Below are 25,693 nucleotides of genomic sequence, written 5' to 3'. Positions count from 1 at the left end.
GGCGGGGGGAAGGGGCGGAGCGCCCCTCCTAGTACAGCTTTAGTGGCAGCTTCGGCGGTGGGTACCCTGAGCACGGGTAGAGGGCGCAGCGCTGGGCACGCACCGTGCGCTCGGAGCCATGCACGGCCGCCGCGCTTAGCAGTCTGAGCCTGCGGCGATCCCGGCTCGCCACCCGGCCTGCCTCCCGGTCCGGCAGCTTCCTTCGGTCAGCTTGCGCGCGCCGAGCGCACCGATGGCGCTGGCCCCGCGGCCCCGGGCGCCCGCGCTCCAGTGTACTCTGCTGCTGCTGCTGCTGCCCCCTCTGCCTCTAGGGTTCCCCCCCGGCCGCGCCGCGGAGCTGGATTACCCCTGGGAGTCCGCCTTCGATTATTCGGCGCTGGAGGAAGGGGACGGTGCCCAGGAGCCGCTAGACTATCACGACCCCTGCAAAGCCGGTAGGTAGTGCAGGGAGCGCAGCCGAAGTTCGCTGCCCCGTGGCAGGGATGGCCATTGAGATGGAAATGAGGTGCCCGCATTCCGGTGCAGCTGGGGAGCCCCAGCCCCGGGACATCTCCCGTCTCCCCTAGAGGCTCTGGGGCGTTCCCGGGGGAGAAGAGAACCTTCTCAGCAGGGACTCATTAAATACCACTTAGGGGGTCCCCGGCTGCTCCTGGAGCGGGGACGGTGACGGCGGGCTGGGGGCTTCTGGGTGCGGGAGAGGCTGCTCTGAGCCGGGCGACTCGGGAGACAAGGTGGAACGCGGAGGGGAGCGCGGACGGCGGAGAGAGCGCCAGGCGTCCGGGACCAGAAGCGGAGCGGGAGAGGGGCGGGGGGAGGGAAGAAGTTGGTGGTAGCTCCAGTTTCATCCAAACTTTCCCAGGATCTTTGTATGGTTCTTGGAAAAGACCAAAAAGACTCCCCCGCACAACCACAAGCAGTGCCAGAAGGGACGTTGTTTGTACGCTTCCAACTAGCCCTCAGTCCGCCCCTGGAAAAGCGGCGGAGCCCGCGCCCAGAGCCCAGATGGAAGCCGGCAGGTGTCCTAATCTCCGCAGGAAAGCGAGCTCCCCGCCCAGCCCGCAGCCAGTGGCGCGGCTCTGCCGGCTCCTCTCCTCTCCTCACTCACCCGGCAGTGAGCCGGGGCTTCTGCCTCGGAGGAGTGTGTGTGTGAGTGTATGTGTATGTGCGTGTGCGTGTGTGAGTATGTGTGTGTGAGTGTGTATGTGTGTGTGTGCGTGTGTGAGTATGTGTGTGCGTGTGAGTGTGTGTGTGTGAGTGTGTATGTGTGTGTGCGTGTGTGAGTATGTGTGTGCGTGTGAGTGTATGTGTGTGTGCGTATGTGTGAGTGTATGTGTGTGTGCGTGTGTGAGTGTATGTGTGTGTGCGTGTATGAGTATGTGTGTGCGTGTGAGTGTATGTGTGTGCGTGTGCATGTGCGAGTGTGCGTGTGTGAGTGTATTGCGTGTGTGTGCATGTGCGAGTGTGCGTGTGTGAGTGTATGTGCGTGTGCGTGTGTATGAGTGTGTGTGCACGTGAGTGTGTGTATGTGTGAGTGTGTGCGCTTGAGTGTGTGTATGTGTGAGTGAGTGTGTGCGTGTATGTGTGTGTGCGTGTATGTGCGCACGTGTGTGCATGTGTGTATGTGTGAGTGAGTGTGTGCGCTTGAGTGTGTGTATGTGTGAGTGTGTATGTGCGCACATGTGTGCGAATGTGTGTGCGTGTGTGTGCGCGTGCCTGAATGTGTGTGTGTGAATGTCTGCATGTGCGTGTGTGTACGTGTGTTCGTGTGTGAATGTGCATGTGTGTGTGCGTGTATGTGTGAGAGTGCGTGTGTGAGTGAGCGTGTGAGTGTGAGTGAGTGTGTGCGTGTGTGTATGTGTGTGTGTGAGTGAGTGTGTGCATGTGTGTGCGTGTGTATGTGTGAGTGTGTGCGTGTGAGAGTGTGTGCGTGTGTGTATGTATGTGAGTGTGTGCACGCGTGTGTGTGTGCGTGAGTGTGTGCGTGCATGTGTGTGTATGAGTGTGTGGGTGTGCGCACACGTGTGTGTCTGTGCATGTGTCTGCATGTGAGTGTGTGTACGTGTGTTCGTGTGTGTTCATGTGTGAATGTGCGTGTGTGTGTATGTGAGTGAGCGTGTGAGTGTGAATGAGTGTGTGCGTGTGTGTATGTGTGAGTGTGTATGTGTGCACATGTGTGTGAATGTGTGTGCGTGTGAGTGAGTGAGTGTGTGTGTGTGCATGTGAGTGTGTGTGAGTGAGTGTGTGTGAATGTCTGCATGTGCGTGTGTGTACGTGTGTTCGTGTGTGTTCGTGTGTGAATGCATGTGTGTGTGCGTGTATGTGAGTGAGTGTGAGTGTGTGTGTGTGTATGTGAGTGTGTATGTGTGAGTGAGTGTGTGCATGTGTGTGCGTGAGTGTGTATGTGTGAGTGTGTGCGTGAGTGTGTATGTGTGAGTGTGTGCGTGTGAGTGTGTGCGTGTGTGTGAGTGTGTGCACGCGTGCGTGTGAGTGTGCGTGCACTTGTGTGTATGAGTGTGTGGGTGTGCGCACACGTGTGTGTCTGTGCATGTGTCTGCATGTGAGTGTGTGCGCGTGTGTGTGTCTGCGTGTGTGAAGTGTGTGCGTGAGTGTCTGCATGTGTGTGTGCACGTGTGCGTGTATGTGTGTGCGTGTATGTGTGTGCGTGCGTGGGGGGGAGGGTGTGGTGGTCTTTATCCATCCAAAGTCCCCGCCCACAGCAGGCTACTTGAAAAGTACGTTTTAGATCTGTGCAGTTCTACATGGAGAGGCGGCACGGGATTCATGAGGGCACTCGTTAGGAAAGCTGAGGTTGGCCTTCTGATTGGCTTCTGGCCAGAATCCAATAGTGCTAAATTATCTCCTCTCCTCCACTGGGCAATCGATGGCGATGACATCAGTGTTCTCGCCCATGGTGATTTCCTCTCCTTCCCGGAGAAAGTATAAGAGGAAAGAGAAAAGCCGACATCATTAAAAGAAAGTTGCTGGGTCTTTTTCATAAAGGGGCAGACTGCTCGTTGCTGTCTGAGGCCGGGAGCCCGAGTTCAGGGGTCGAACTTGTCTCGGCCTGGGCTAATTGCGCAGACTCTCTGGTCCCGCCTGAGGCCGGTCCCTCTACCGAAGCACGGTGCTTCGGCTGCCTTTGCCTATCGGCCGCTGGCGTCCGGCCGCGTCTGGATCTGGTGTGCAGTGCTGGCGCACAGCGCAGGGTGCGGGTAAACGTGGGGCGTCCACGAGCCAGCGTGGGGGAGTATTTCAGGTGTGTCACAGGAGAGTGGCTGGAGGAGCGGGCGCCCTCTGTACCGGGAGGGTGGTGTCCACGCTGCGCCGGCTTGCACACTTAGAGCAGTAAGTGCGGGTTGTCGCGCGTGTGTAGGAGGTATGCCGCGGTGCCCATGTTCTCCAAAGGACTTCTGGAAATTAATCTGGTTCTGTTCGGAGAGGAGCTTCTGGGCTAAGTTGCCGTGGGAGTCCATCTGCCCCCCCCCCCCATTCCTGAGGGCTTGGGCCAGCTTTAGGGCAGTCCTAAGATAGCCGCAGGGCCAAAATCGCTCCAGAGTGTGAGCTGGGCCATCCGTTTCCAGGGATAGGTAAATCTCTTGGCATTTACCCGGCAACGCAGTGATGTTGTACGGGGAAGGAATCGGAGTGGGGCGACCGTACTCAGTGTCCTGGCCCAGAGTAACTCTCCTCTTGAGAGAATTGTTCAGGGGGAAAGACTTCACTTTACTATCAGCAGACTGACCTTGTTCAAGCAAGAAGGAAGCTGCTTACAGCCTTTCTGAAGGTCCGAAGAAGTCTGGGAAACGGCTAAGATTGGGCCGGGTCTGGGGTCTTGCAGAAAGGGCAAGAGTGGCCCAAGGCGGCCGCCGTCCCTTCCTCTGCGGGTCCCATCTCCCTTGTAGATGGGCTGGGGGCTGAAATGCGGCAGTGCGCGGCGGGGTCAAGGTTGCGGGGACTGGAGTCCGATCCGCCCTGGCTTAGACACCCACAAGTGTGACCTGGGCAAGGCCACTTCGCACTCCACGAACCATCGCACAAGCGTGTCATACGGGACTCCTTACGGACCTTCAAGCGCCCGAGGGATGCCAAGTGTCGTCTGGACCTCCGTGACTCCGTGAAACACTGCCTTCCTCCTCGCCTCTCCTGGGGCGCCGGCCTGTTGCATCCTTGACAGCCACCTTCATAGCTCTCCTTAAACGCCTCTGGGGGAGGGGGAGAGAAGGGGAGGGAGGAAGTGTCCAGGCCTCAGCCAGGTGCTCGAAAGTTCATTTGGTCACCCCTCGCACTTAGGACTCTGAGTCCCTTCCTCTTTTGTCCCCTGTGCCCCCGCTTAGCTCAGCACAGTTGGGACTTCTTCCCGAGCCTCTTCTCCCAGTCAATGGATCAGTGCTCCGCTCCTTTCTATTTGCCCCCGTAGACTCAGTGCTACTCCTCACAGACCGCACGTTCGCATTTTGACAGATATCACGTGGGGTTAAAGGCTCATCTCTGGAACGTTCTTCCTCCTCCCCTCCGCCTCTCGGGATCCTTAGCTTCTTCCCAAGTTCAGTCCAAAGGCCATCTTGTACCTGAAGCCTGCTCTCCTTATTTCCTGAGATGTCAGTGCCTCCTTAACCCCCCCATTACCTTGCCTTTATTTTGTGTAACTCACATATTATGAGTATACCAGTTCCTTGAAGGTGGATATTGTTTCGCTTTTGTCTATTTTTCTAGTGCCTGGCACATAGCAGGCGCTCAGCACATGCTCATTCATTGTTCCAAGACGCCAGCAGCCTTTCGTAGACGTCACACAGCTTGAGTGACTGGACCCTCCGGTGTCCCGGGCCAAACCACGGGAAGGAAGAGCTCCAGAGAGGACGGAGTCCAAAGTTTTGTTCTAGAGGACCAGAGCTCAAACACCAGGTGTGCAGCCACTACTTGCATAGGTTTCCAGCCACACAGAGAAATAGCAGTGGTCCTGGAAGAGCATAAAGGAAGAATCAGACGGTTATGGATGTAGCCTGCAAACACCCCTGGAAATCTTCTCGTCCCATTTTATAGACCGGGAAACGGAGCTGTGGAGAGATTTGCCCAAGTCTACAGAGTAAGCAGTAGATTCAGTCCTGGAACTCACACAGCTCCACCCAGGAGTACACAGGACCCAGGCTGGAAGAGCTTTTGATCCTAAGTGCCTTAAACTCCAAAGCCAGTTTTACATCCAGGGAAGGTCCTTTGACTCCATTAAAGGATTAGTTTTACTCAAGTCTGGAATCAAAAGCCGTCAAAAATAAACAATGATTGCTAAAGGGAAGGGTTAGTGAATACCCAATTGTACCCGTTTCTGATTTTTAAAATTTTCTTGTGATTTTGTACGTCTTTAATAAGAATCGTGATTAGTAATATTCATGTTTAAGTTTACTTGTTTTATAAGGAGTTACATTTTAAAAAATACTTGAATAAAAAAATTAGGTGAAACCACAGGAGAAAATAAATAAAAAACTGCCAAGACCTACCATACAATTATGCCAACAAAGTTAAGGATTTAAAATGTAAAAGATTAGAAGCCTCAAAAGTGATTTAAAAAAAAATTTGGTGAGGACAATGAAAGTTGTAAATGGATTTGTTAGGTAAATTAGATTTAACTTACAAAGAACAATAAGCACCTAAAGTGTAAAAATTATTCTCAGAAATTGAGAAAGAAAACACGTCACTAAACTCCTTTTAAGAGACCTCTACGTCTAATACCCTAACTAGGGAAGGATATAACAGAGAACTGTGGGAAAAATGATTGACTCAAAAAATACTGGTTCAAAACTTTTAAGCATATTCTCAAGCAAGAATAGGTGAAATAAAATTCATGGTTCTGATTTGGGGATATAGTCTTGTCACTTGGATCATGATGTCACTATAACCATTTGTCATATGGACATAACAGTAGCACCTACCTCACCGGGTTGTTGTGGGGATCAAGTGAGATAAGATATGGAATGTATTCTAGCACATTTTAGAGCATCAATAGCAGGGATTGGAACAAAAGGGATGTGCTGGAGGTTTAAGGGGAAGGCGTGTTGGGATGTGTAGTAATAGCCCTCGAGCCAAAACTGATTTTACCACTTTAAGTCATGCCCTAAGTAAAGTTTCAAAGCATCGGGGTTGCTGCTTGTCTTTCCAAAACTGATTGGTGTGGGATTTGAAATTCTTTCAATTGAAGGAACCAAAGATATTGAACCTAGAGAAAAGGGGACTTAACAGTCATTAAGCATTTGAAAAGCTGGTATTTGGAAGGGGGGATTAGAGTTGTTCTGCAGGGCAAAAAATGTCAAAAGAAAAACATGGAAGGTGCTCTGTTGTTCAGTCATTTTTCAGTTGTGTTCAACTCTTCATTGGGGGTTTTCTTGGCAAAGATGATGGAGTGATTTAACATTTCCTTCTCTACTTCATTTTATACATGCGGAAATAGGGTTAAGTGACTTGCCCAGTATCACACAGCTAGTATATTTCTGAGGCTAGCTTTCAACTCAGGAAAATGAGTTTTCTTGATTCTAAGCCTAGGCTCCATCCACTGTGTCATCTAGCTGCCCCATAAAATACTCTGAGGTTACTATATTTTAATAATGATTTACAATGATAGTTATCTTGATAAGAACATGGAACCCTGGAAAGAGCCCTGAGTGAGTCAGAAGACCTGTTTTTGGAAGCATTGTGGAACAGTAGAAAGAGGACTGAATTTGGAGCTAAAGAACCAGGATTCAGATCCTGAAATTCAGTTCTAACTAGAACAAATCACTTAATCCCACTGGGTCTCAGTTTCTTCATTAGCAGAATGAGAGGATTGAACTAGACAAGGTCTCTCAATCTCTATCTGTGTTCCTAATCCTACCATTTACTGCATGATTTGGGACAGTTCATTTAATCCATTTTCTTACCCATAAAATGGGGATATAGTTGCCCCTCCTTCCCCTCATTTCATGGAGATGTGTGAGAATCAATAAAATGAAATATTGTGATCTATATCCCTATTGTTTGTCAAATAAGTTATTTGGAAAACTGAAATTACCTCTTCATTTCATTCTCTTAGGAATGGGATTATCTTTACTTATTTACTGGCAGTTAATGAGCTCTATAAGAGTACAGGCAGTGTCCAAGATAATGCACTTGAGAACAGAATTCTGGCTTTGGGAGCTCTCCTCTCCCTCTGTAGGAGGAGAAAGGTGAGAGCCAAGAGCATCTTCTTGAGAGGTATGGAAATTCATTGCTTATTCCACCACCACTTATTAAATGCCTACTGTATGTCAGGCACCATCTAGACCTTAGGGATACAAAAACAGAAATTAAACAGGCTATATTTTCAAGAAGCGCTAACACCACCATCACAACATAGTAAATGTCCATGATCATAGCTAGAAAATGCAAGAGCTGGGATTTGAAATGTTATCTTTTGACTCCAACTCTTACTATTACTTACATGAGAATACTACACGAAAAGCTCCAGGTTTAAAATTCAGGAATTTCTAGCTTGCTGTATCTCATTTCTCTACTGGATTGAGAGTGATGATTTAAAACAAACAAAACAACAACCAACTTTCCTAATATTGGCAGTGCAGAGATGCTCAAGTTGTTGCTGCATGACAAAAACACCACTGGGTGTGACTGGCTATTTCTGTTTTAGTCTGGGTTAAGTTGTAAAGTCTCAGTTCATCTTATATCCTTAAGTCTCCGGATGTGTGATAAGGTATCCAAAAAAGCCCATATAGTTTTAGGCTGCATTGAGAAATACTTTGAATTGTTTAAGATATATTGGATTACTTGTTGTCTAAGGGAGGGAGGTTTGGAGAAGGGAGAGAGAAAAACTTGGAACACAGGTTTTATAAGGGTGAATGTTGAAAACTATCTTTGCATGTACTTTGAAAATTAAAAAAAAAACTATTAATTTTTTTTTTAAAGAAGTACTGTGTATAGGGTGTGGGAGTGGGAGCTAAGAGGGAATCCTCCATTTGTCCTGTGCTTTAGTCAAACTGCATTTACTCTTCTGTATTTACTGTATTCTGTATTTTGGAATCACATTGATAAGTTGGATATTGCCCAGGAGAGAAAAAATTTCATGGCAACCAAGATAATGACGGGTCATCTGAGCATTGGTTGAAAGAGCTGAGGCAGTTTAACTTGGAAAAGACAAAACATGGCAGGAAGAGTTGAGTCTGACTGAGATCTTCATGTAGGTGAGGGGCCCCAATAATGAAGAGAGATTGGATTGGATCTGCTTGGCTCCAGAGGACAGAATTAGAAACAGGGTGTCAGGAAAACTTAAAAATTTCTCTCCAAAAACGGAATGAAATTCACCTTGAATTCCTCATCCTTGGAGGGACACCTTCAAGGAAAGGCTGGAAGACCAGTGAAGAGAAGATTCTTCTTGATGTTCTGGTTGGATCTGATTTCTCTGGGGTCTCTTAAAATTCTTTTTTTGCTTATCAGGTTCTGGATCTGTAAGAGTGTGGGGGCACCAGTCACCATCACATGACTTTTATGAAATGCCTACCTGTGTTTGGTGCTCTCCTGGGTGCTGAACAGCCAGCTCAGACAGATGGTTTCTCTGAGTCATTGGCAACTTGCAGGTTGTGGCTGGCTTCACACCGCTCACACTTCCTCTCCCCAAGTTCTGGCTCTAAGTGGCAAAGTAAACTGAAATCCAAAAGTAGGAGGAAAATCCCCCAAACATTTTCCATTAAGAGCTCCTAAATTAGACAGATGCTACTTGACTGAGGGGAGGGAAAAGTTGTTCTTAGATTTGACTATGAGGTAGAGAGTCAAAAGATCTATCCTTTTCTGTCATCCACCTCCTTTTATCCCACCAAAATTACCTCCTATACTTTGTAAATATCTTGTGTTTCCCTGTATGCAGACATGTTGTGTCCCCTCAAAAGTATATGAGCTTCCTAAAGTCAGGAAGTCCACCCTTCCTCCCTTCCTCTTTCCCTCCTTCCCTCCCTCCCTCCCTTTTTTCCTTCCTCCCTCCTCCTTCCTTCTTCCTTCCCTCCTTCCTTCCTTCTTCCCTCCTTCCTTCCTCCTTCCTTCCTCCTTCCTTCCCTCCTTTCTTTCTTCTTCCTTCCTTCCTTCCTTCCTCTTTCCCTCCCTCCCTCTTTCCTTCTTTCCTTCCTCCTCCCTTCTTTTTTCCCTTCCTCCCTTCCTCCCTTCCTCCCTCCTTTTCTTCTTTCCTCTTTTCCTCCTTTTCTCCCTTCCTCCCTCTCTTTATCCCTCCCCCCTAATTACTCAATAAATGTTTCATTTTAGTGAGTGAAATTGTGATAGCCTGCCTCTGCCACTAACAAATTATATGACCTTCCTTTTAAATGTCTCGTTTTCTTCATCTGTCACATAAGATTTGGGGTAGCCCCAATAATCTCTTTGCTTCCAGATCAAATTTTCTGTGATGCAAACAAATCTTTAAACTCTAAGATAGCTATATAGAGGGCTATATCTATATCTCTATCTTTCTGTCTTTGTCTCTCTGAATCTCTCTCTTTGTGTCTGTCTCTCTGTCTCTCAGTAAAAATGTTACAACTCAGCCAAAATTTCAATGGCTACCATTCTCCATCAGAAAAAAACCATTTCCCCAGGATTGGAGGCAGCTGGGAACCCTAAAGCCAGGATGCCTTATATTCTAAAGAGATCTTAACACTTAATCTCAGTCAAAAGAGAATCCCATTTTGCTTCCATTTCCTCTCCTATGTAGCCTTCCCCCCACCTGACCCCATCCCCCGTCTTGCTAACATGCATGAATGCTAAGTCCTGAAATTTAGGTTCGTGGTTTCAAAGTTCATGGTCCTGAGAATAAACAAAAAACCAATTGTGGCTGCATAGAGCGATGGACCCCATTAACGGGGACTCATGAATATTTATAGGGGGCCACAAAAGAACATAGAGACGATATTGTATTTCCTAGAACTTTCTTTCCAGGACATCCTTTCCCTGCATCCTTTAATGTAAGCTTTGCTTATTTAGTTGCACACTTTAAGCCGATTAACTTTTTACAGGGAGGAAAAACCCCCCTTGTTTGTTTGTACATACGCTCCCTGGACAAAGATTCACAGAAAACAGCTTTAAGTACCCTCTGTTGGAAACCTCAAGTGAACTAAGCATGTCCTGGATGTATCAAGAGTTTGTTGAGTACTTTTTCCTGCTTCTCTTTTTCTCTTTCACACCCTACAATATTATATCTTGGCTGGAATTTTAATGTTTTTAATGTTCCATAAATTGATCACATAGTCAATGCATGTCATGGGGTGTGTGTCATAGGAGCATACCACTGAATCAGCTGGAAAGGGTTTTGAGATCTTCTCTTTCAGACTTATCATTTTACAGATGAGGAAACTGAGACCTGTACTGGGAATTGAGTCCTGTCTCTGACATCCAAGTTCAGAGTAGAGAGACGGAGTCAGGGAATCTTAATTTTGAATCCAGACACTTATTAACTGTGTGTTTCAGGGAAAGTCAGATTTGCTGAACCTTGGTTTCTTCATCTGCAAAATGGGAGGGATAATAGCGTTGTTGTTGTTGTTCAGTCACATCCAACTCTCCATAGCCCCATTTGGAATTTTCTTGGCAAAGATGCTGAAATGGTTTTCCATTTCCTTCTCCAGTTCATTTGACATTGAGGGAACTGAGGCAAATAGGGTAAAGTGACTTGCTCAGGGTCACACTGGTAAGTGTCTGAGGCCACATTTTGAACTCAGATCCTTCTGACCCCCGGGGTGAGCACTCTATCCACTGTGCCCCCTATCTGCCCTATCTTAGTGCTTATTATGTGCCAGACATTGTGCTGTGCTAGGGCGATTAAAAATAGCCCCTCTCCTCAAGGAGTCTAATCTAATGAAGGAGACAGCATGGAAACATATATACAAACTATATACAAGGTAAATAGGCAATAATAGAGAAAAGACACTAGATTTAAGAGGAGCTGGGAAAGGTTTCCTTTATTAGATGGGCTGTCGGTTAAGGGGAGCCTACGGTGGAAATGAACTTTGAAGGACACCTTTAATGAAAACCACTCACTTAAAGGGACTGATACCAGAGGGAGAAAGGAGAAAGGAAGCCCTCTTTAAAAAAAAAAAAAAAAAAAAAAAAAAAAAAAAGGAAAGAAAGAAAAGAAAAAAAAGGAGATGGGATTTCAATAGGGATAAAATGTAAAGTATTTGAAACTTTGATGAAACAAGAGTGGAAGGAATTTGGAGTCTTGAAAGAAGAAGGCAGAAGAGGAGACAGTAAAATCCAACTTTATTTGGATTTGGAGACAGACATGCATAATAGCCTCAAAGGAGAAGGATTAGCAAAGAACTAAAAAGCTATCAAGACTTATCCTTTTGCTGGTGCCATTTGTCATATGAACTGTACTAGTTCTGTGGGAAGGAGGGGCTCTCTATAAAGAGAATTTCTAGAAATTCTGGTAATTGAAGGATTCAGGTATAAATCCACTCTGTACAGAGAAAGAGAGAAAGAGAGAGAAGAGCAGGAAGTATTACCTGAAGTATTTTGGCTAGAAATTAAGTTCACTGTTTGCATGTCTACATTGAGCATGAGACCTTACTCATACTTAATAGGGTAGTGGCAGTGACTTCAGCTGTCAGTCAGTGAACATTTGTGAAGCACCTGTTATGTGCCATACACTATGCTAAGTACTGGAAATACAAAGAAAGGCAAAAGACAGTCCCTCAAGAAGCTTGTAGTCTAATGGGAGAAGACAACACGTAAAAAGAACTGAAAGGGGAGAGGGGCAGGGTCCGCAGAGCAAGGAGCATGATAAAGTCCAGAGGGACAAAGCTTGTAGGAAATGTGAACTGGCTGCCCTAGTTATCCTTCTTAAATGGAGGGTTTGGGAGGAGCTCTCCTTCCAGCTAAACACACCTTCCCAGATTCTTCCCTGAGACTACAGGTCCTGTCACCACTTGGTTAATCAAGCCTCTCCTGATTCCATTCTGAAACTTCAGTGTCAGATTATAGGCAGTAAGGGGAGGCTCTGGAGCAGTGGTGTATAATGCTTTTAGAAGAAGACAGAACACAATTGTGTTCTGTTCCATCCATAAACCATAATTTGTTCAGTTATTCCCAAAATTAAGTGTATTCTCTATCCAGTTCTTTGCTACAGCAAAAAAAAAAAAAAAAAAAAAAAAAAAAAAGTGGTTTTAAATATTTTTGTACGTATGAGTTCTTTTGCTTTCTTTGATTTCTTGCATAGTTTATTAACTTTTGGGGCATGTTTTCAAATGGCTTTTCTGAATGGAGGGATTAGTTCACAGCCCCATCAATAGTACATTAACGAGCCTGTTTTCCCACAGCCGCTCCAGCATTTGTCATTTTCCTTTTTTGCCGCCTTTACCCATCTGAGAGGCATGAAGTAGAATCTCACCGATGCAGAATGAAGAGAACAATTTATACACTAACAAACAATAACATTGTAAAGACAAACAACTTTGAAAATCTTAAGAATTCTGAGCAATAAAAAATGACCAACCACAATTCTAGAGGACTAATAAATCATTCTACTCCTCTCCTGACAAGAGTAATGGATCAGGGTATAGATTGGGAAAATACTTTTCGGACGTGACCAATGCAGGAATTTGTTTTGTTCAGCCATGCATATTTGTGACAAGACTTTCTTTTTTCTTTTTTCCTATTGGCTAGGGAAGCTAGGAGGGATATATATATACACATATATATAGATAGATAGATATAGATATAGATACACATAAATATGTATATCTATATCTATATATATTTATGTTTTTAATTAAAAAATAAATTCAAAAAAGAACATGAAGAAGTCAGAGGCTGAAACAGGGCACGTGTGCCTTTTTCTCTCTAACCTTCTTAGGGGATTCACATCTCAAACAATAAATCTGGGAGTGAAGAAGCTAAAACATTTCCTAGTATCACTGAATTTAGGTGTGAGGAGGGATTTCAGCAGCCCTCTTGTCCAACCCATAAAAGAAACCTTTATTGTAATGTGCTGGACAAGTGGTTGTCTAGCACTTGTTTGAAGAGCTCCAAGGCTCTGAGGCACTTTGTTTCACTTTTGGGTCATTCTAATTGTTAGCTCTCTGGGGCCAAAGTGAAGAAGCTGAATCCCTGCTCCAGGAGAAAACCCTTCAAATAGGTGAAGACAGCTATTCAATCCTCCCTGCCCTCTCCCTCCCCTCTATCTTCTTGTCTCCAGGCTACACAAGCAGAGTTCCTTCATCCAGTACGCCTATGATGATGGACTTAGAACCTTTCACTGTCCACTGCCCTCTCCTGGAAACTGAATTTTCTTTTTGACTGTGGTGCCCGAAATTGGACCCATTCTGGATGGGGTCTGAGCAGGAAGATTTTGAGGGAATGAACACTTCCACTGGAAGACAATGATATCTCTTAATGTAGTCCAAGATCATGTCTGCCTTTTTGGTGAGCTTTCAGTCCGATAAAGCCCCCAGATCCTTTTCAGAACAACTGTTGTCCCTTCTTGTCTCCCGGATATTGTATTTTTGAAGTTGATTTTTTGTACCCAAGTACAAGACTTTCCACTGATTTCTGTTGAATTTCATCTTATTAGAATCAGTCCAATTTTCTACCTAATTTATCAATATCCTTTTAGAGCTTGGCTCTGTCATCCCATGGATTAGCTCTCCTTTCCAGTTCTGAGTCACTTACAAATTTGATGAGCCTATCACCTATGCCTTTATCTAAGTCACTGATAATACCGTTAAACATCATTTGGTAGCATTTATTTATTAGCTTTTTAATGTGTTTTGATGTTGCCCCTCTGCACCCTGTTCTCCTTTCTCCTGGGAGATTTAAATGATCTGGCACCTAAATGATTCATTAGCTCTTTCAAGCTCACCACTTCTTGTAATTTCCATGGCCACCACCTTATTTTTGACCCTTATTATCTGTTGACTGAATCATTTCAATACCTTCTTACATTACATTTACCTTCCTGCTTTCAGTCATTCTATGTTACTATCCCACATACATCCTATTGCCATCTTGTCATTCTTATATTCAAGAACTTTCAGTGACTCCCCAGTGGCTACTGAATAAAATCCAGCTTTCAAGGCCTTTCTGACTCTGGCTCTAACCTACCTGTCTAAATCTCTTGATTTTTTTTTAATTGCTCTGTGCTTTAGCTAAGCAATGCTACTCCAACATTTCCTACGGGTGACCTTTACTTTCTTTATCTTACTGCAATGATCTCCTTATTTTCCCAGCTGAAATCATGCTCATCTTTAAATGCTGCTACATCCATGAAACTTGCTTAGCTTCTCCTGGCTGGAAGTTATCCTTCCTGCCTGGGTCATTCTTTGGTCAGCCCTTCTCTCTTGGCACCTCTACTTCATTGACTTTCTAGATTGTAATCTACCTAAAGGCAGTAATTATCTTGTATAGAGAACTCCTGGTTTCTGTTTTACAAACAGATTGTGTTTCTAAAGCATCTTTTTTATGTTTATTATTTGGAATTCTCTTGTGAAAACAAGGTTCCACATGATACAAGGGTTTCCAGACTGGACCATAAGTAACTACTTAAACAGTCTGCATTTGATTTTTTTTTCTTCAGAATAGCTGAGGTAGCTAGATGGCTCAGTGAATAGAGCATCAGCCCTGAAGTTAGGACAACCTGAGTTCAAATTCAGCCTCTGCCACTTAATACTTCCAAGCTGTGTGACCTTGGGCAAGTCACTTAACCCCAAATTCCTCAGCAAAAAAAAAAAAAAAAAAGATAAATGCCAATTCCCCAATTAATAAATGGTCAAAAGATATGAACAGACAATGTTCAAATGAAGAAATCAAAGCTATCTATAGGCATATGAAGAAATGCTCCAAATCACAATTTGATTAGAAAAATATAAATTAAAACATCTTTGAGCTTCCACTTCACCCATGTGAGACTGGTCAATGTGACAAAAAAAAGGAAAGTGATAAATGTTATCGAGGGTGTGGGAAAACTGGGACACTAATGCATTATTAATGCATTCTGGAGAGCAATTTGGAACTATGCCCAAAGGGCAAACAAACTGTGCATATCCTTTGACCCAGCAATACCACTTTGAGGTCTATATTCCAAAGAGATCATCAAAAAGGGGAAAGGACCCACATGTGCAAAACTATTTGTAGCAGTCCTTTTTGTAGTGGCAAAGAATTGGAAATTGAGGGGATATCCATCAGTTGGAGAATGGCTGAACAAGCTGTGGTGTGTGAATGCAATGGAATATGATTGTGACATAAGAAATGATGAACAGGCAGATTTCAGAAAAACCTGCAAATGTACAAACTGATGCAAAATAAAATGAGCAGAACCAGGAAAACATTGTGTGTATGATTCAATCAGCTCTTTTTAGCAGCACAATGACCCAAAACAAGAACAAAGGATTCACAAAAGAAAATGCTATCTATAACTAGAGAACTGATAGACTCTAAATGCAGATCAAAGCATATTTACTTCTCCCTTTTTTAATCTGTGTCTTCTTGCATAACTTATTAATATGAAAATGTTTTACATGATAGCACATGTATAAACTATCAAGCTGCCTACCATTTTGGCAAGAAGAGGAGGGAAAGAAGGAGAAAAATTTGGAACTCAAAATCCTGTAAAAATGAATGTTAACAATTTTCTTGATATACAACTGAGGAAAAAAGAGTATTAAAAAAGGATACATGCCAACAGTTTTACTACTAATAATAATTTTTTAAAAATGGGGATCAAATGTGTGCGTGTTTTTAAATTATCTTAAATGCTTGAGTTTCTAAAAAAAAAAAAAAAAGCAAGTTTAAATTTACACTAAGAGCACTTCTTCATATGTCTATAGATAGCTTTGATTTCTTAATCTGAAACTGCCTTTCCTATCTTTTGACCATTTACAATTGAGGAATTGGTATTTAATCTTAAAAGAAAAAAAATTCAAATGCACACTATTCTTAAATAGTTCTTAAATATTCTTAAATACTTGTGGACCAGTCTGGAAACCCATGTACTATGTGGAACCTTTTTTTTCCACGAGAGAATTTCAATTACTGAACACTGAACTTTTGGACACCTTCAAGAGGTAGAGATTAATGGTCCTGGTTTTTTATTCAATCTAATTTCACTTTTCCACTTAGGACTTCCCCTTTCTTGATATGGGTATCTCACCAGCACAATTGGTTGAGATGAGGGTGGAGTGGGATATTCTTTGTTCCCTTTTGCCACCTCCAGATTTTTTCTCCATCACTCAGTAACCTCTCCTTCTTAGAGGTTCACTCAATCCATATTGGACACTCAAAGAAAATTCTGACGGCGGTTGTCTACTGACCTCTAAGATATTCCCCTTTTTTCCTCAGTGAATTCAGTGCTTGCCTCAACTCCTGTTCTCATACTAGGGGACTTTGTTATATAATTAATACTCTTTCAAATACTCAGCCTCACAGTGCCTCAGTGTACTAATTTTATTTCCCTTTGATTTACTCCACCCCACTCAGCACAGGGATGGTCATATTTTTGACCTTCCTGTCACCCACAAATGAACCACTTCTGTGTCTCTGAAATTCCCTTTTATTATCACAATCTTTTGTCATTGTACTTCTTCCGGCTTATCACCTTTTGCCTTGATTCAGGGACACTGTGTCCTCAATCTCATCAATTCTTTCCCTCGCACTAGCTACTTTCTATCCTTCCCTATTCCCCCATCTTGGTGAGTCAGTACAACTTCACATTGACATTGTTTCTTGAGGAATCTTGTCCTCACATTATATTTCTGATCCTTGCCAAGCCTTAGCCTTGGATCACAGATACCATCAGCTGCGTTTGTTCCTTTACAAATGCTGTTGAATAAAGGTGGAGAAGATTATGGGACTGTGCTAAGTGCACTACAAAGTTATGTCATATAACTTCAACTGGGCACTCACTGCTGCAAGGAAATTCTTTTATGCCTTCCTAATTATCTTACTATTCCATTTACTACAATGATTCTTCTACACTTTTATATTTCTTCTGAAATCTCCCAAGACTCCTCCACTCTGTCCTCTCAGCTAAAAATCTCGCTTCCTATTTTACTAGGGGGAAAATTGAGGCTATTTGCTGAGAGCTCCTTCTTCCCCCTTCCTCTTTATTTTGTATTACCTGGATTCCTTCTTTTCCTGCACTCTTGTCCCATACCAATAAACTGGTTTTTCTTCTCACCAAGACAAACCTCTCCATATGCACAAATGACCCCCTTCCATTCCATCTTGTTCAGTAGACTGTCCCTCCTACTTCCCCAACTCTCTCACTTAATTTTTTTATTTTTATTTTTTTATAGTTTTTATTGACCAGATATATGCGTGGGTAATTTTACAGCATTGACAATTGCCAAACCATTTGTTCTAATTTTTCCCCTCCTTCCCCCTACCCCATGGCAGGTCAACCAATACATGTTAAATACGTTAGAGCATAAATTAAATACAATATATGTATACATGACCAAACAGTTGTTTTGCTGTACAAAATAATCAGACTTTGAAATAGTGTACAATTAGCCTGTGAAGGAAATCCAAAATGCAGGAAGACAAAGGTAGAGGGACTGGGGATTCAACGTAGTCTCACTTAATTTTAATTTCTGTCTGTCCATTGGCTGTTTCCCTACTGCCTACAAATCGAAAACTCCTTGCTTGATCCACCAGCCCCTTTACCTATCATCTCATCTTCCCTCTCCCTTTTGTAACTAAACTACTTGAGAAGGCTATTTATAATAGGTGACTCCATTTCTTTTTTTCCCTCATTCTCTATTTAACTCTCTACTATAGAATTTTTGACCTTATTCAACTGAAACTACTTTCTCCACAGTTACCAATGATCTCTTAATGGCCAAATCTAAAAGCGTTTTCTCATTCCTTGTACTTGACCTCTCAGCAGCCTTTGGCACTGGATTGCCTTTTTCTTGGTGCTCCGTTCTCCACCTTTTAGTGACATAATTCTTCTAGTTCTCCTTCTGCCTTTCTGACCACTCCATCTCAGTCTCTTTGCTGGACCTTCATCCAGGTCCTACCTGCTAACTATTGATGTCCTGAAGGACTCATTTTTTCTCTCTCCATACTATTTAATTGGTACATTTAATTATCATCTCTATGTAGATGATTCTCTCGTGTATTTATCCATCTCTAATCTCTTTTCTGACTTTATCTCCCCTCTCTAATTCCCTATGTTAGATCTTACACACAACTGGATATTCCATAGAAGTCTTTAACTTAACATGTTGAAAACTGGACTAATTTTCTCCCCTCCCCAATTTCCCTTTTAAGTTTCTGCCATGCTAGCAGCCGCCCTGGCGCACAACCTGTGATCACTTTTCGATCTCCACCCTTTCTCACCAACTTTCCCCCACCCCTGTAAATTCTCTAATATCCGATCAATATTTTCACTGGTGCAAACCCTCATCACTTCATGCTTGGGTCACTGTAGCAGCCTGCTAGTTGATCTCTCTTGACACTTTTTAATGGGTAGAAAGGTAGTAAGATGTAGGATCAGGGTATTTCTAGTGCTGACCACCAGGTGGCTCCATCAGCCCAGATCACCCAGCTTTCTGTTTGGGGGTTCTGGGGGGTCCGTAGAGTTTCCTGAACGGGAGGGGAAGGGGACGTTCAAATAGGCTTTGGCATAAATGGGATGCCCATAGTGCTTTCTTCTTTCACTCCCATAGGCTCTCGGCAAATACTTGTTGAGCCACTAAAACGTTGAAAATATTATATAATTGTTGGATGTAACAAGCATATTACAGGCATTATGGTTCCATGAGCGTGTATCTACTTGACTAAATACTTTGGTGATGAAGAAAAATGACTTCAAGGAATACACTTTCCTCTTTCTTAGTAAGTTAGGGGACTATGGGTGCAGAATGCGGTATACACTGTAGAACGTGGCCGCTGGGCTGGTTTTCTTGTTTTTCTTTGTTAAAAGAGAAAGCTCACAAGGTCAGTGAGTCTATCTGGAAATGATCCTAATGCAAAGTCATCAATAAAACAACAAAAATAGATAAATATCACAATGGGCCATTTATAGAGACATAGAAAAGGAAATGGCCTTGAGTTTAGGCCATCTAAGGAATACCTGAAGGATGTTTAGTGAAGATTCAGAAGAATCATGATAGATATGTTGATATATTTGAAGCACTGTTATGTGGGAGACAGGTTAGACTTGCTCTGTTTGGTCCCAAAGGGAAGATGCAGAAACAATGATTGCAAAAAAGCAAATAAAAAAATGAATTTAGTCTTGATATCAAAGAGGGAGAGCATCTTAATAATTAAAGGTATCCAAAGGTGAAAGGGGCCTCCCATCACTAGATACTTTTCCTTCTTTTTTTATTTGAAGATCAGATAGGTAGTATTATAATTTCCTTTATTTTTTTCTCATTACTGGAAACTTCCTTCTTTTTTCTTTTTAATTGAAGATTAAAATGGGTGGTATCATAATTTCCTTTTTTTTCCCCTCACTTTTTTTTACCAATATTTTATTTCTTTTAAAGATAATAGATTTTATTTTTCAAAATACATGCAGAAATAGTTTCCAACTTTCAAACTAATGGGTGACCACTTCTCAGGAAGGTTGTGATGAGAATTCTTTTTGAGGCAGCTGGGAGGTACAATGGATGGAGTGCTAAACTTTGGAAGACATGAGTTCAAATCCTGCCCTAGGCATTTACTAGCTATGGGCCCCTAGACAAGTCTCTTTTACCTGTGCCTGCTTCAGTTTCCTTATTCCCTCTTATGGGGGGACAATAATAGCAGCAAAAGATTATTGTGAGGGTCAAATGAACTAATATTTATATAAAGTGCTTTGCAAAACTTCAAGCACCAAATAAATACTAGCTGTTGGGGTAAGGTATGACTTGGAATAATTGGCTGCAGAGGTTTCACTCAACTCTGAAATTCCGTGATTTTTTTTTTGGGGGGGAACCCAGAGGGGCAGCTAGGTGTCACAGTGGTAGAGCACCGGCCCTGAAGTCAGGAGGACCTGAATTCAAATCTGGCCTCAGACACTTAACACTTCCTAGCTGTGTGACCCTGGGCAAGTCACTTAACCCTGTTTATCTCAGTTTCTCATCCATAAAATGGGGGCACATTATAGGAAATGGCAAACCACTCTAGTATCCTTGTCCAAAAAACCTCCATGGACTTTGTGCTTGGCGTCATGTTAAATAAGACATAACTCAACAATAATAATCTATTTAAACATCAAAGTGGGGACATAGTTGGCATGGTCCTCTGCAGTCACCCTAGCTCTCTCTCAGCAGGACTGGCAACGGTAAGAATAATCTAGATGATCTCTATAGTCCCTTTCATATCTTTCATTAGACAACTATAAAACTCTTCTAACAGCAATGTCTCAATGACTCCAGCCTCTCCTATTTCTTTTTTTTCTTCAATTGTATTTTATTTTTCCAAATACACATATAGTTTTCAGCATATATTTTTGCAAGATGTTGAACTCCAATTTTTTCTCTCCCTCCCTGACAGCAAGCAATCTGATACATGTACAATCCCTTTAAACATATTTCCATATTTGTCACGTCATGCAAGAAACAGACCAAAAGGGGAAAAAGCACAAGAAAGAAAAGCAAACAAACAAACAAAAGGCAAAAATACTCTGCTTTATTCCACATTCAGTCTTCATAGTTCTGTTTTGGAAGTGGATGGCATTTTCCATTTTGTCTATTAGAATTGTCTTGGAACACTGTATTGCTGAGAAGAACTAAAGCTATCCTAGTTGATCATAACATAATCTTGTTGTTGCTGTGTACAATGTTCTCCTGGTTCTGCTCACTTCACTTCGCATCAGTTCATGGAAGTCTTTCTGCCTCTTCTGAAATCAGTCTGTTTATCATTTCTTATAGAGCAATAATATTTCATTGCATTCATATATTATAACTTATTTAGCTATTTCCCAATTGATGAGAATCCATTTACTTTCCAGTTCCTTGCCACTACAAAAAGGACTGCTACATTTTCCTTCTTTTATGATCTCTTTGGATACAGACTCAGGAGTCAGCTTTGCCTATTTCTGATCTGTTTTTTATATAGCTGAAAGAATACCTTTTCTGATATGTAGGTATAGTCAAACACCCCCTTACTATTTATAGGAGAAAGTGCATACTACTTTGTCTGGCATTAAAGAGCCTCAATGGTGTGATATCAACTTTTTCAGTCTTCCTTCATTCTACTTTATTGCTTTAAGTACAAACTAAACTGGACTACATGTTCTTCAGTCTTGTCCAGTCCTCTTCTACCTTTTCTCACTTCTGCAGGTTCTTCCCATCTACCTGAAACATGTTTCCTTCACATGTCTACCTTTTTAAAACTTTTATTCCATCAAGACCCAGCTCAGATGCTATGTCCTCCATGGAACACATTATCTGAAAATTGGAAGGGACTTTAGGAACCTTCTAGCCCAAACCATTCCATAAAAGAATCCCTGTTCCAACAATTATGACAAGGTTACTTAGCACTTGCATGAAATACTTCAAGGAGGAGTGGGGACCAAGCACCTCTCCAGGGAATCCATTCCATTTTTGTATGATTCATCTTAGAAAGTTTTCTCTGACAGTAAGCTTAAACTGCCCCTTTGCAACCTCCATTCATTGCTCCAAAAATCTGCCCTTTGGGGCTAAACAGAAAAAGTCAAATGCCTTCTCCTTGTGATATCTCTTCAGATATTTGAAGGCCATTATCATGTACTCTTGAGTCTTTTCTTGATTAAGTTAAAGTTCCTTCAACCTACCTTAAAGGCTCTTTTTTTCATCCTGATTATACTCTTCTGGAAACTCTCTAGCTTATTATTTCCTTCTTAAATTGTGATGCCCCAAATTGAATACAGTCCTCCAGATGATGTCTGAGCAGGGGAGATTATGATGGAATGATCATCTCCCTATTCGTGAAAGATAGCTCTGTCTCTCTTAATGCAGCCCACATCCATAGTAGCTTTTTTGGCTAACACATCACTCTCTTATCTCATGATGAGCTAGCAGTTCACTAAAACCTCTACATCTTCTTCAGAATAACTGTTTTCTGGCAAATAATTGGAAAAGGAGTGGATGCCCATCAATTGGGGAATGGCTGAACAAGTTGTGGTACAAGAAGGCAATGCAATATTATTGCTTTGTAAAAAATGATGAACAAGCTGATTTTAGAAAGGCTTGGAAAGATTTACATGAACTGATGCTGAGTGAAACAAGCAGAACCAGGAATACATTGTACACAATAACAGCAAGAATGTGTGATGATCAAACTATGAAAGGCTTGGTTCTTCTCAGTAGTCCAGTGATCCAAAGGAATCCCAATAGATTTTAGACAGAAAATGCCATCTGCAACCAGAGAAAGAACTAAGGACACTGAATGTAAATCAAAACATGCTATGTTCATGTCTTTTTTCTGTTTTTTTAATCTCTCCCATGGTTTTTCATTTGCTCTGATTTTTCTCTTCTATCATAATTTATAAAACAATGTGTATTAAAAATAAGACCAAAAATTGTTTTCTCTTCATGTCTCAATGATTTTATGCTTGTGAAATCGATTTTTTATGAAAGTTATTTTTTTGGGGCACCCAAGCAGAAGACTTTCTATTGGTTTCTGTTGAATTTTATTTCATTAGATTTAGCCCAATGTTCATTGCACGCTCTACCTAACCTGTTAAAATCTTTTTGGATCATGACTATTGTTAACTAATCCTCCCAACTTTGAGTTATCTTTAGATTTGATGAATATCCCATTTCTGCTTTAAAGTCATTGCTAAAAATGTGATTTAGCCCTGAATCAAGCCTGGATCCCTAGGGTTTCCTGATGAGGACCTTATGTCATCTATCTAATTATATTATTGCCTAATCTATATCTCTCCATCTGCTGCACAAAAATAGTATGAGATACTTTATCAGAAAGCTTTGCTGAAATCTGGATTTATTGTATCTGCTATATTCTTCTCATCTGATGACTTAGCAATCTTATCAAACGCGAAATGAAATTAGGCTGACACGACAATTTTTTGGAAAAGTCGTGCTGGATCTTTGTCATCATAGTTTCTTTGCCAGTTATCTCTTTAGTTAACATCTTTTAAGTTTTTCCTGGGAATTACAATTAAACTCACTAGTGCATAGTTTGTAGACTCTGTGCTCATCTCTCTTGCTCTGTCTCTCCCTCTGTTTCTCTTTCTCTAATTCTTTTGCCCTCTCTGTGTCTCCATCTCTAGTCTATCTGTCTTTCTGTCTTGAAGTAGGTGTAATTGCCCATTTCTAGTTTTTCCTGATTATTCAAATAATTTTGACAGCAGCTTTTCAATCACCCCCACCAGTTGTTCTAGTACTTTAAGTTCTATCTAATCTGGACCAGGTGATTAGAATTCAACAAAGGACATTTAAGTACTCTTGTCATCTTACTTAGCTTGAGGATGGTCTAACATTTTCAATACAAATCCTTCTTGGGAGAGAAAATAGAAGCAAACAAAGTGGACCAACCCTGAGTCAGTTATCATTGTTGCCTCTACCCTAAGCAAAGGTTCTAGCCCTTCTTTGTTCCTTATTTTTCTTCTGGCTTTGAAGTGTATAGTTTTAAAAAATATAGCATAGTGGATAGAGAGCTTCCTTTAAGTCTCAGTTCAAATTCCAGTGCCTTTCCCCTGATAATTATTTTCTATTTTCCTGTTTATAGCTTATTTGCACATATTTGTTTGCATGCTGTCTTTTTCTTTAGATTGTAAACTTATTGAGGACAGATACAGTCTTTTGCCTTTTTTTTGTGTCCCCAGCATTTAGTGCAGTGCCTGGTACATAATAGATGCTTAATAAATATTGATTGAGTTCAAATCATGCCTCTGATTGGCTGTGTGACTCTGAGCAAGTCACCTAACCTCTCAATGCTTATGTTACTCTTTAAGACTCTGAAGTTCTAACCTGCATTAGTTGGAGGAAGGGAGTGTTATATAAGAAAATTGTATTTTATTAGTGAAATCAAGGTGACAGTATTCATCTCTATTTCCTATAACTAAAAATTTAAAGAAATGTTTTTCATGGTGGTTAGTTTCTCTCATAAATTTTAGCATATCCTGGACTTTAGCATTCCTGATAACATTTTTATGGGAATGTGTCATACCTATTGCCTAGTCCTGTTTTTATTTTGTGTGTATAAGATATATAGATATCTATATCTATATCTATCTATATCTATCTATATCTATATATATCGATATAGATAGATATATATCTTAGTTGGTTGGTGAGTGCCCTATGCATCCACATCAATCTTTTTAGAAATACCCCATATAATTTCCCAATTATAAATAACCCAAACCCAAAACCATAGCCAAGGTAAAGCAACTAGGGCTTTCCTCCAGGCTGCTGAATTTATAGGGGGTAACTTAGAATGTAAAGGGTGTTCACAGCAAAAAACCCAACAAAGTTCAGCATCTTGTGTTCAAGAAAAATTAATTAAATTAGGAAGCTAATGGAGAGAGGATTGGAATGAGCTCCTTCAGTCTTCTGTTCCACTCCCTTCCCCAGTGATAGACTTTCAGCACTAGCCTTGCACTCATGTTCTGGGATTTCTATTTCCTTCCGCAGAAGAATATGCTGATGAAGACATACTTTGTTCCCTTTGTCTAATATGATTTATGACCTTTATGCCAGAAAAAATGATATTTTTGGCTCTTCCCAAGACAACATTTTTCCAACTTATATCAGAATGCTCTATAGCATTCCTAGCAAATGGAGACAACCAATCTAGTCAAGTTGGGAATGAATAGAATTCTCAGAGTTATTAGATGAAAGGAAGTATTTTGAGATTGATTGAACAGGTCACGTGGGGCTTTGTATAAAATAGCGAACCAGTTCACATTTAGTATTTCATTGACAAGGCAGAAGAGATCAGCTCCAGCCAATTCTCTAACACACAGTAGTTTGTGGGGTAGGGAGAAGAGGAGGGGAAGGCTTTTTATTTCTTCCCTCACTATTACCACTTATTTCAGTACCCTTTGATTGTTCAGTTTATTAGGTTATTCTCACATGATAAATTTATTAGCTCACTAGTACTTCAAGTGGAATGGGATGGTTGATTGATTCAATCAACACTCCCTCAACCCTGGCTAAATTTTAGCTCCTGTATTAATTTACAGCCTATAAAAATATGGACTTTAGTTTTCTCATCTTTAAATAAGGGAGTTGGACCAAATGAACTCTCAGGTGCCTCTCAGTTCTAGATAGATGACCCCATGCTCCTCTACCACTAGAGGGAATTGTTACTGCTTTTGGCTTTACCCTGTTATTACTTCACTTGCCAGGAAATAGAGAATTTCAGAAAATTTCTTCTTCAGGAGAGGAAGTCTCTGGACTAATGGTGTCAAACTCAAAAAGAAATGGAGGCTGTTTGAGTCATATGTAAAGATCCCTGAAAGCACATATCGATTTAGAAAACCACATAATAATAATAATATTATCTGTGTTTTGTTCTATTTTTATTAATTTTATTAAACATTTCCCAATTGCATGGAATCTGCTTTGGGCTCTGCCTGGGGGTGTGGTAGGCTGCTTGTGGTCCCTATAGGCTGGGAGTTTGACACCTCTTTTCTAAGCCATTATTGTTCCTTTTTCTCCCTCTATGACACTTCTCTTCTAGGTCTTAGGAATATAGATTTAGACAGTAATCATTAGAGCTCATCTAGTTCAGTTCCATTTTGCAGATGAGGAAATTGAGGTCCAGA

General features: G+C 41.8%; 1 protein-coding gene across 1 annotated transcript in view; it reads left to right on the top strand.

Moving 5' to 3' along the window:
- The first annotated feature begins 74 nt into the window (after positions 1–74).
- The window catches only part of TLL2 (tolloid like 2), a 152,160-nt gene continuing 126,541 nt past the window's right edge, over positions 75–25,693 (top strand). Inside the window, exon 1 of the mRNA XM_074295953.1 lies at positions 75–434. Coding sequence (XP_074152054.1) covers positions 233–434 — 202 coding nt within the window. The 5' untranslated portion in view covers positions 75–232. The remainder of the gene's footprint in view (positions 435–25,693) is intronic.

This window comes from Sminthopsis crassicaudata, chromosome 2, assembly GCF_048593235.1.
Source record: "Sminthopsis crassicaudata isolate SCR6 chromosome 2, ASM4859323v1, whole genome shotgun sequence".
Lineage (NCBI taxonomy): Eukaryota > Metazoa > Chordata > Mammalia > Dasyuromorphia > Dasyuridae > Sminthopsis > Sminthopsis crassicaudata.
Note: the sequence above shows the minus strand (reverse complement) of the source record. Positions and strands in the feature narration are given on the sequence as shown.